The following is a 12,082-nucleotide window of genomic DNA, read 5'->3' as shown; positions in this document are numbered from 1 at the left end:
TGCTCCTGCCAATGCCAGTACCAACACAATTACTAATCATCACGCTCTTACAAGTGTGACAAGTCAGCCTACTCTTGGTCCCCAAAGCTATAAGAATGGCTTGGGCGGCAACCAATAGTCCTTTTTATCAGTACCAGCATGTGGCAGACTGGTGCAAGCCCTGGTATTGACAATTAAGTGACGGGGCTGAGCACTGGAAACACCAACTCCAATTAAGCACTGCTTGACCTCCAGTTGTTTGGGTTTCCAGGGTAAGTTTCTTCCAATTCCAGCACTGACCGAGATAATGCCAAGTGTAATGTTCAAAGTCAGGAGCTCCCTTTCTCGGTTGTCCCACCATGCACCGCTTTCCCTTTTCCCTTGAAAGTTCACCTGCCTATAGTGGCCTATGAATCGGAGTGACCATCCAGGTACCAGGTAGAGACAGACTCTGGTCAAGGAACAGATAACTTGCTCCCCTTTTCATCCACGGTGCCTAATCTCTCTGAGAGACTGTGTGTGACTGCAGTGTTGGTGACAGCCGGGGTACAAACCTTAGTGTTTCATTTTCAAGCTTGTGTAAAATTCAATGTGATGATCCTTAATTGAACCTTTTTTTCCCACCCATGTGAGTGTGTGGGCACTTAACATACCCCCATTTCATCCGCATTTGTGTATGGAACACATGCCTGGGTTTCTGTTTCTCCACTGGAGGTTTGCCTCTCTCCAATAAGACTAGTCCCTGTATTTACATTTCAAATTGAGGATTGCTGATGCACTCAAACCTTCCCACATACCATGGGGAGGCCATGTTTGTTCCCATGTCCTTTTTCTCTTTATCCTAAAGGCAATAGGATCGCCCTATAAGGAGTTTCTTTTAGGATGTCGAGCCTTGGAATTGGAATCCGTGTGCAGCCTGGGGCCAATCGGTTATCCTCTATCAGTGGCAGAAAAGTGACCATGCCGCTTATTGGCTGACTGCCCAGAATTTGAAGGAAACATTACACCAGATTGCAACTGGACCACTGTTTATCTTTCCAATATAAGCAAATACTGAACCCCTAAGCCCAGTTATTGGAATCTGTTCACATCCAGCTTGTACTTGTGGGATTTTTTCTGGTGTTTCCAGGACGTTGGAGTTGATGTGATGGACCACATACATCTCAAGGGACTAAGGCTGCTGCTATATTTAGACCATTGTAGGCAGCTAACCCCCGGCGTCGCCACAAGAGGGTGCCAGATTTCAACACAGGCCCACAAACAGCGTGTGATGGCAACTTCCCAAATGCCAATCTGTAATTTTATTTTGGCCCCGAAAAGCCTTGCACCAGAACCTGAAGCAACTGTTCTGCCTGTGTATCTGCTAAAGCTGTGACAGTGACCATTTGCTGATTCTGCACCAGAGAGCGTGAATACTTCGTAAGAGCAGATCAAGCGATGGTAGCGGGAACAGTGGCAGCAGCATGTGACCGAGAGCAAGCAGGAACCTCTGGGGCACTGACCGGACAGCTGGACCTCCTGAAAGGACAATAGGACTTTCATTTTCCACGGGGGCAGACTCCCACCCTGACAGCACTCCCTGCTGCCTCCGAACAGCTGGATGTTGAGCTTGGGAACGAGAGCCCCCGTTTAGCTGTGACACCTCAAGCCCCCAACGACCTCCTGCCTTCCGAGGAGTACACGTCTCAGCACTGGTTGCCATGACAGGGTTGGATTGGGATCAAAATTGGCCCGGGCACACCAAAAACAAGCATTAAAAATGCAATAGGTCTCGTCTTTCATTAAGTTAATGCCATTTGCTTTGCTATACAATACCACTAGCAAAGGAAATGTCTTTAACTTGATCAAAGGTGAGACCTATTGCATTTTCGATGCTTGTTAATACTGATCATTGCCAATTTTATTGTACGAATCAGTCCTGTTTTAAATTGTAAATTGGTTTTTTCTGTTAAACCAATCCATAAAGAATTTTACATTAAAAAAATGTGACCAATCCACTATACTGAGCTTTTAATCAACCGTTCTAATTTCTGCATTTAGAACTTTTTAAAGGTTGCACAGTCTTGATTTAGCTTGTGCTGTATTAAAGTACACATGCCAGCCATCCAAGGTAGCTTGAGGACACTTGATGGAAGAAAAAAAAACCTTGGTATTGTTTAATAGGGCTTACCTTTTCTTTTCTGAATTTCTGCTGCATAACATTATCATGGGTTATATGGGTTTCTAAGTAATTGGAATCGAATTATTAACTAGGTATGGAAAATGAAGAATTTCTGAGATACTTCACAATCTCCTCATGTACTCACTTCTTTTTTTTTTCTTTTTTTTTTTCAATCAATGTCTAGCTTCACTTTTGTGTTTGAAAGCTATGTATTGGGCTTCATGCAAGAGTATAGAACTATATTTTTCATTTAACTGTTTGCCATGTTATTTTTCAGTGACGAAAAGGCGACTATAAAGGTTCCAAGAGACATGGATGATGCCAAAGCCTTAGGAAAAGTCCTTTCCAAATATAAGGACACACATTATGTGGAAGTGATGGTAGCTTATTTTACGACATATGTCTTGTATCCTTTTTTGTGGACGTGAACAATATTTGTTGTTCGATGAAGAAATAATGTTTCAATGATTCCATGCTTCTAGTAATATATTTTTGCTTTTCAGCAAAAGGAAAACCTGATTTCAAATCTTTTTAGTCCAACAGCTTCACTCTGTTCAATGGCTACATGACCCCACTCACCAGCATCATCTGCACCCACAGAATCACCAGCAATTCACCATGACTGTCCAAGTGAATGCATTCTCAATTTCTGCTTCCAAACACTCAAGGTGCTCAAAAAGATCTTCAAATGGCTCCCCATTAACACTTGCAGAACTGTCATCCAAGCTCTCATTACCAGCAAGCTGGACTACAGCAACACACTCTATGCTGGAATCAACGCTCATCTGACCAGAAGAGCATTTAAAACTCAGCAGCTAGGTTCACCCTCCACCTTCAGCCCTGCACTCGCATCTCCCCGAATCTGAAAAAGGTCCACTGACACCCAAACAACAATCTGAGCAATCTTCAAACTTGTCTCACACACATACAAAGCCTTACACCTCAATGGACCTACGTACCTCAACAACTGCATAAACTTCCACAAATCTACCAAACGCCTCTGCTCAACCGGACTCCTACTTGCACACACTCCACATGTTTGCAAAACCAGATCCAGCAGTGATGCCTTCTCCTACCCCACTCCTAAAGTCTGTATCGACGGCCCCTGCACATCAGAGCCTCCTCTTCAGTTCTTTAATACTGCAAGAAACTGAAGACCTGACTCTTCCCCTAGCCCATACAGGACCTGCTTCATCGCAGGATAGCATCCGGGGTGAGTTGTTTGCTATACAAAACACATAATACAGAGTGAGTACCTAACCCTGTTGCCATACAAATAATGGCACACTGTCCAAGCAGGCTCTTCACTCCAGTATGTGATTGACTTCTCTAAAGGCCAGATGGACAGAACCATTTAGTGGTCGCAAAACCTGTGATTTGCTAAGTCACAGGGTTTATAACCGCCGAATGGCTTTATAAAATGTAATAAACATATTTTGCAATTGAGTAACTACTTATCAAATCACAAAATGGGTTTGAAATGCTCTCTGAATCTCAATTTGGAAGGGGCTTGTTTAGTGCGCCCTTCCAAATTGTGATTCTCGCTGCTATGTATCAATTGGTTCTGACTACAATTTTCGTTGCAAACCATTGATAGGTTGCCGGTTCCTCAAATGAGGTAGTAACTCATTTACAAAGTGGAAGGGCTTCCTAAAGGAGCCCTTCCCCTTTATGGACGTAAAGAAACAAATTTGGGAGTGGGAAGTGGTCCGAGGGACCATTGCCAACGTGAAAGTTTTTTTTTGTGTGTTTTTATTTTTTTAAGTATTTGTTTTTCCCTCCTGAAATGCAAAACCGTTTCCTTTATTGAAAATGGGCTTTAAAAAAAAAAAAAACTCAAATAAAAAAAGGACTATGTGCAATGACCAGCATGGTGGCCTGCTGACTCCAACATACTACCATGCTTGTGTTGGCATCCAGTCGGAGTGAGTTACAATTTGAAGCCTAACTCCTAAATATTGATGAGCTAGGCTGAATTGCTACTCAGTCTAAATGGTGATTTTGCGAACTGAACTGTTGTATGTAGACTGGCTCACAAAATCGGAATAGATTCACAAAAAATCGGTGTACTGTCTACAATGGCTTTTTATGAATTATTTCTTTGGACATCTGACCCTAAGTTTTGCACACCATTCTCGCATGCCATATTAAGAGATTCCTCTTCAGTTAACACTATCATAATGAGCAGCTGAGTTCTTCATTCTCTTATCACTGTCAATAGTGTAAATCTATTTTTGCAAGTGTTTGCATTTGATTTTTTTTAAATTTATTTTGCCAACGTTTCAGGTTTTGTCATCTTTTACATCCCAGAATGATTTTGGTGCAGAGCCTTAATTTTGTTTCACAGTTGTTTTATATGCAATATTCATTTTCTAACGTAGGCTTTGGCTGCACACCAAAGTATAGCTTTTCATGCTTGCCAGTTGCTTCGCCTAGAAAGCCTCTGTCATAAAATGCAAGTATCTTGTCATTTGGGCAGCGGGACCTGTTTGTTGTGGTTGGGGTAGCCGTAATATTATGTTCGAGGCATGTGTGCTGTAGATATACATGCTTTGCATACTCCTGCCATCTAGTGTTGGGTCCGGACGTTTGAAAGCTTGTTTTTCTTCGAAGAAGTCTTTCCAGTCACAAAGCAAGGTGACTCCTCCTCCTTTTGGTGAAAGTGCGCATGGGCATCAACTCCATTGTGTTTTTTTGTTTTTTTACGCCATCGGGTTCGGACGTGTATTGCTGCGCTCTGGTTCGAAACCGTTCTTCGGGTTCCCCTCGGTGCACTATCCACTCCACCCTCTTCTCCGGATATCAAATAGATCGGGAAACACTCTATCTTCGGTCGGAAACATCGGGGCGGCCCTCGGGCCTAGCCACGTTGGTCCACCTTTCCGCCGATGGAACAAACTCAATTGCAATTCTGTACCCTCGCACTGACCTACATCAAGTTTGTAACTTGTGCTTCTCTCCGGAGCACAAGGAGGAAGACTGAGACGCCTGTAAACTGTTTCAGTCCAAAGGAAACTACGCGATCGTCGGGCTCGATGACGAGAAATACAACACCAAATCATTCAACACACTCCGGATATCTTCGGTGAAGAATCTGAGCAGGAAGAGGTCGAAGTGTCGTCGGCAGAAGAGGCCTTCTCCGTTCCAGAGTCTGATTCTGAACTAGAGATCGATTTGGAGTCCGAAGACGTACCTCCGGGCCAGGGTGCAGTGAGTACCAAAGACCCCTTGCCCCCAAAACCATTTCCAAAAAGCATAAGGCTACAGCACCAACTCTGCCTTCTGGCCAAGTTCGGCACCGAGACAATGTTTCCGGCGCTATGCCTCCTGGCTCGGCACCGAAACAAAGCGTCCAGCCTTACAGCTTGGGACCGTGTCGGCAGAAATCCTGTTCAGATTAGAAACCCTCCGGTTCGAAGGACCTATCTGGTTCGGAGCCGAAACCCTCTGGTTCGAAGGACAAATCTGGTCCGGAGCTGAAACCCTCTGGTTCGAAGGACAAATCTGGTCCGGAGCCGAAACCCTCTGGTTCGAAGGACAAATCTGGTCCGGAGTTGAAACCCTCCGCTCCAAAACAAAACATGCTACGGGGCCAAAACCTTCCGCTCCCAAAAGCAAATCAATTTCGGAGCCGAATCGAAGGACAGCCTCCCGAACCAATTTTAGACCTTCTTAAACCTAAATTGTATCCTAAACAAAAGATTTCTATCAATCCTGATAGAGAACCTATTTCTGCTAAAACACCAGCCAAACACAAACTTTCTTCTGAGGACCCTGCATATAAAATCCCTCTGAAGACGAAAAAGGACATGGCTACTGACCCTGCTTATCCTGTCCCACAATCCCCTCCACCTCCACCATCTTCTCCACATTTACCAATTATAGATCCTTTGCACATAACACCTCGGGGATCTCCACATACAAAGCCTCAAGGGGATGATATTGATGAAGAAGACACTCATTTGCCTGTAGACCCATGGAATGATTACACCATTGAAGCTCCATTTGATACTGACCCAGACTTTTACCCAGCAAAGCTATCACCACCAGACCATAATGTGACTTATCAATAACGTATTGCTGGAGCAGCAGAGTATTATGGGGTGGCCTTTCATAAAGAGTCATTAGAAGAAGACTTTTTATTTGAAACGCTTGGGTCCACACATGGGTGTGAGAAAGTGCCATCTTTCTTGCATGGTATGCCCCCACTTTTTGCTAAATTGCTGAATGTACTTTGATTGAGTGTACCCTGGGTTCCTGCCAATCAGGTGCCCAGGGCCTATGTTCCTTCCTTAAACCACACAAACTCCAAATTGGCAAACCCTAGCCACATGTCAGCCCCTGGTAAATGGTATCCTAGGTACCCAGGGCCTTGTGGCCAGGGAAGGCCTCTAAGGGCTGCAGCACTCATTGTGCCACCCTCAGAGGCCCTGTACCCTTACACACACACACACTGCCTTGCAGGCTGAGTGTCTGGGTGCAGGACAAAACAAAGAGTCGACATGGCACATATCTCTGTGTGCCATGCCCATCACCTACACTGCCAAGGCATATGTCAGTCACCCCTCTGGCTGGGTGCCTTACGCCTATGGTGTGGGCACAGGAGCAGGAGCTCTGTGCCCCTACAGTACCCGGGTCCATTCCTGGGCACTGTAAGTACAGTGCTGCCATTTAAGAGTACATGGTGCTGAGAGCTCGTCAAACACGAGCTCCACAGCACCATAATGGCAACATTGTAGACTGGGAAGTTTGGTATCAAACTTCTCAGCACATTAAACCCACACTGATGCCAGTGTGGGATTTAATGTACTAAGCACCCCAGAGGGCATCTTAGAGATGCCCCCTCACAGCTAACCTACAATCCACGTCTGCTCTGAGGCTGCCCAGGCTGCCACACAGCAGACACGTTGCTGGACCCCTGGGTGGGAGAGCCCCTGCTCTCCCGGGCCTGCAACAATGCACATCCTGGGTGAGGTGAGAAATCTCCTCCCCCAGGATGAGCAAAGGGAAGCTTCAAAGGCATACCGCCATTTGGAGTTTCCCCAGGCCACTGCAACCCCCCACTCTGGCGGGAAGCTTGGCCGGAAACCCCATTCAAGGACAGGGGATGTGCCAGCCTGCCCACCCCACCCCTCAGGTGGGGTGGGCAGGCTGGCACATCCCCGGGCTCTCGCCATCTTGAAGATGGGAGGCCCTACCCTATCAGGATTAGGCTACTGCCCCCCTCCCACAGGAGAGAGGCAGGATAGGGGGTGTACCCACCCCAGGACGGGGACCCATTGGTCCCTGGCCTTCACCTACCTGTAACGCCCCTAAATTTAGTATTTAGGGGCACCCTGAACCTTCCTCCCTTAGATTCCAGACAGAAAACTACAAGAAGAACAAGGACCTGCTCTGCAGCTGCTAAAAAGAGAAGAAGACACCAACTGCTTTGGCCCCAGCCCTACCGGCCTGTCGACTCTCGAACCTGCACCAGCGCGGCATCTCTCGTGGCCAGCAACCTCACCAACCCCGGAGGACCTGGCTACCTTTTGGCTCTAAGCCCCTGGGACTCCCATGAGTAGAGGCTCTACTCAGAAACCTATCTCTAACCCCTGGCAGCAGCCCGGAACCGCGAACCCAGCACACTCTGCACCAGCCAAGCCTGGCCAGTGCCGGAGTGAACAAAGACCCTGAGGACGACCCCACGGCGACTGTGACCCCGAGTCCGGCACCCAAGGACCCCCCTCGACATTCCGGAAGAAGCCTGCAGCCTCAGAACAGAGTGCCACCCCAACCGCGATCAACAAGAGGGTAAGATTCCGACATCAAAAGGCACCCCTGCACCCGGCGCCCTGCGGCCCCCTGTGCCCAATCCCGGGGTACCCACCTAACCTACAACTACCCAACTTACCTCTCGAAGTGGTGGTGGCATCTGAAGCATCCTCGTCCCCGAGCTTGCAGCCTTTTTCCAAACCGGAACATTCCCATTGACTTCCATAAGTGTGAACTTTTCAAAACTGCAAATATTCACTAAAAATCTGCCAAGTGACAAAAACGAATTTACTCACCTGCTCCTAGGTGAGCTCCCAGTGCTGGATCTTGGTGCCCAGCCCTGACTCTGAAAAGTGTCCACAACTATACTTACCTCTAAACCATTTTTCTCCCATAGGAAACCATTGTCTGCTTTTCTGTGAAATTTCTTCTAAGTGTCTACTTTTGCAAATTTGAAATATTCTTCTAAAATCGTACCATTTCTGCAAACGAAATTACTTACCTGTTTTTGATAAGGACCCCAGTCCTGGGTCTAGGTACCCAGTCCTGGATTACTAAAGTAACGATAAAGTACTCTACCTGCAATTTGAATTTCTTGCCATACAGATCCATTGAATGTTTTCTTTGAAATATTTTCTAAGTGCTAACTTTTGAAATAGCTAAATATTATTTAAAAATCATTACAGTTATTAAGTCGACTTTCATCACTTGATTCTGAATACTAACCCAGGGCTGGATCTAGGAGCCAGACCTGGAATTCCAAAAGTAATCTGAAAAGTAATTTATTACAAATAACCTGAATTTACCATTGAGCTCAATGCATTGTTATGTTTAGGAAATAGGATTGTTTATTGCAACCAACTGTGACTGTTTACAAAAATGTATTGCTTAAGGCAAAAGTATTTATATTCAACCTCTCATTCTGAGAAAGTATATTTGTATCCCCTTTGTGGTTCTAAAAATAAAACCAGCATATATTTTATATATATAAACCATTGGCCTAGAGTTCAGTTATTGGGTGTGTGAAACCATTTGCTGACTGAGTGTGTACAATAAATGCTTTACACTGTCCTCTGGTACTGCCTTACTGCTCGACCAAGCTACCACTTTTGAGAGTAAGGTCATACCTAACTTTGACCTCTATCAGCCTCTGGGGGACTGTGGACTCTGTACACCCTGTAGCTATTAGGGAACAGTATATACAGAGCCACTTTCTCACAGTGGGCAGGCTGGCACATCCCCTGTCCTTATTTGGACACTTTCTCACATTGGTGGATCAGCGGTGGGATACAAACTTGCATTTGTTGGACTACTTGGTTACCATCTGATCACACGACAAAACTCTTAAAAATTGCCTTTAGAATTCTGATTGGTTTTTCCAAAATTACTAAAAGTCTTGCTAGGGCCTTGCTTAAGTCCCATTAGAATTTTAGAAAAATAAAAGTCACTATAGTCCGGGTAGAGGGTTAGAACTGTCAGGTTAGAATGCCTCAAACAAACTCAGCTATTAGTGATAATAATAACATGGACCTGGTGGAGGAGCTCGACCTCACACCTTACTTACACTTGTCTTTTAAGGAATTGAGGTCCTTATGTAAACTCAAAAATTTACAAATGGGTCTGCATCCAACCAAACAAGGGCTCCAGGAGCTCCTGGCTGAGTATGCTAAAGACCACCCATCTGAACATGGTGATGACCAGTCAGATGAGGAAAGGGAAACAGGGGAGGTGGACAACAACCTCCGCATACTATTCCCTAGGGAGGAGATGGCACCCATACCCTCCAACTCAAGAATTAGCATCTGGGCACCTAGAGACCACACAGGTGGCTCTGGTCCCAGAGACAACACTGGGGGATCCCCCAGTGAAGAGGACAGCCTTGTGAGGCTGGCCAAAAGATTAGATCTAGAGTCCAGGCTCCGGGCTCTAGAAAAAGAAAGGAGAGAGATGGGTTTAGCACCCATCAATGGTGGCAGCAATAATAAAAACAAGGATAGGGAGGAAACTTCTGACCCTAAAATCCCCAAAGGGATTGTCCCTAAATTTGAGGAAGGTGATGATATTACCAAATGGTTCACAGCCTTTGAGAGGGCTTGTGATATCAGGGAAGTAAAGAAACCTCTCTGGGGGGCACTCCTGTGGGGAACTGTTCTCTGGTAACTGCAGGGACAGGCTTCTGATTCTCTCTGGGCCAGAAGCAGGGTCATATGACCTCATGGAGAAAGCTCTGATTGAGGGATTTGGATTCACCACTGAGGAGTATAGAATTAGATTCAGGGGGGCTCACAAAACCCAGACCCAGTCCTGGATTGATTTTGTAGATTTCTCAGTGAAGACACTGGATGGTTGGTTAGCTGGACATGGTGTGCAGGATTTTACTGGATTGTACAATTTATTCATGAAGGAACATATTTTGAGTAACTGCACAAATGAAAAGTTGCATCAGCATTTGGTAGACCTAGGTCTAATTTCTCCCCAAGAATTGGGAAAGAAGGCAGACCACTGGGCCAAGACTAGGGTGACCAAGACAACCACTGGGGGTGACCAAAAGAAAATGGTCACAAAACCTCCCCAGGGGAAAGGTGGTGAGAATCCCCAAGATAAAAAGTCTGAGTCTTCCAAAGGGCCCCAAAAACCTGTTCAGGTGGGTGGGACCCAAACTACTCCCTATGTGCCCCAACCATATAGGGGGAAGAACTTTGATCCCTTAAAGGCCTGGTGTACTACCTGTAAGAAGCAGGGACACCTAACTGTATCTTGCCCCCAAAACAAAGCCCCTAAGGCACCCAGTACAGCTACTCCTGGGGCAGCAAGCATACAAATGGGATCAGAGGTGTACCCTGAGCAAATCTGGGAACACACTGAAGCAAGTTTAGTCTCCTTGGGAGAAGTGGAGTTTGCCACTGTAGCTGTGTGGCCCCCCAACTTAAAGAAATACTTACAGTACCCCTGGGTGAATGGAACTAGGGTAGAAGCTCTGAGGGATACAGGTGCCAGTGTCACTATGGTGAAAGACACACTGGTTTCCCCTGAGCAATACTTGATTGGGAAGTCTTACCCAGTCACCAACGCTGACAGTGTCACCACTAGTCATCCCATGGCCATGGTAACATTAGGCTGGGGGGGGGTTACTGGCCTGAAACAGGTAGTGGTCTCTCCAAAGTTGCCAGCTGCATGTCTGCTTGGAAATGATCTGGAAACCTCAGCCTGGGCTGAGGTTGAGTTAAAGGCCCATGCAGCCATGCTGGGCATCCCTGAATTGGTGTGTGTGCAAACCAGAGCACAGAGCAAGAGGAAGGGTGAAAAAGTAGGTTTGGAGCCTGGAATAATGGCCCAACCAACCAAGAGGAAAGGCAAGAAGATTGGGGGACCAGCTTCTGTACAGCCAAACACTCAGAACCCCTCTCCCCCTGGAGAGGATGTGGATACCCCTGAGGGAACTGAGTCCATGGAGCTTGACCCTTACCAGGTTGAACTCTTGGGCCCAGGGCGACCCTCTAGGGAAGAGCTGTGCCAGGGTCAGCGAGACTGTCCCACTCTTGAAAGCCTGAGACAACAAGCTGCTTCAGAAGCCAGGGGAGATGTTAGGGGTACCCACAGAGCTTATTGGGAAGAGGGATTACTGTATGCTGAGGCAAGAGACCCCACTCCTGGAGCCACCAGGAGGGTGGTAGTGCCACAGAAGTACAGGGAGTTCCTCTTAACTTTAGCTCATGACATCCCCCTAGCTGGACATCTGGGGCAATCCAAAACTTGGGAAAGGTTAGTGAGTCACTTTTACTGGCCCCAGATGCACCAGAAGGTGAAGGAGTTTGTCAGCTCCTGTGTTACCTGTCAGGCCAGTGGCAAGACAGGTGGCCACCCAAAGGCCCCCCTCATCCCACTACCAGTGGTGGGGGTCCCCTTTGAAAGGGTAGGTGTGGACATTGTGGGTCCTCTTGAACCTCCCACAGCCTCAGGGAACAAATTCATTCTAGTAGTAGTGGATCATGCTACTAGGTACCCTGAAGCAATTCCACTTAGGACTACTACAGCTCCTGCAGTAGCCAAGGCCCTCCTGGGTGTCTTCACCAGGGTGGGTTTTCCTAAGCCGGTGGTTTCAGACAGAGGTTCCAACTTCATGTCTGCTTACCTAACACACATGTGGAAAGAGTGTGGAGTGCAGTACAAGTTTACTACACCCTACCA

At 46.6% G+C, this 12,082-nt stretch overlaps 1 protein-coding gene across 1 annotated transcript in view; it reads left to right on the top strand.

The window, feature by feature from the left end:
- TMEM41B (transmembrane protein 41B) overlaps positions 1-12,082 on the top strand; it is a 170,541-nt gene that overhangs the window by 91,359 nt on the left and 67,100 nt on the right. The window contains exon 3 of the mRNA XM_085648157.1: positions 2,418-2,546. Coding sequence (XP_085504283.1) covers positions 2,418-2,546 — 129 coding nt within the window. The remainder of the gene's footprint in view (positions 1-2,417; positions 2,547-12,082) is intronic.

This window comes from Triturus cristatus, chromosome 3_2 (assembly GCF_964204655.1).
Source record: "Triturus cristatus chromosome 3_2, aTriCri1.1, whole genome shotgun sequence".
Taxonomy (NCBI): Eukaryota; Metazoa; Chordata; class Amphibia; order Caudata; family Salamandridae; genus Triturus; species Triturus cristatus.
The sequence above is the reverse complement of the archived record's forward strand: the minus strand, read 5'-3'. Positions and strand labels throughout refer to the sequence as shown.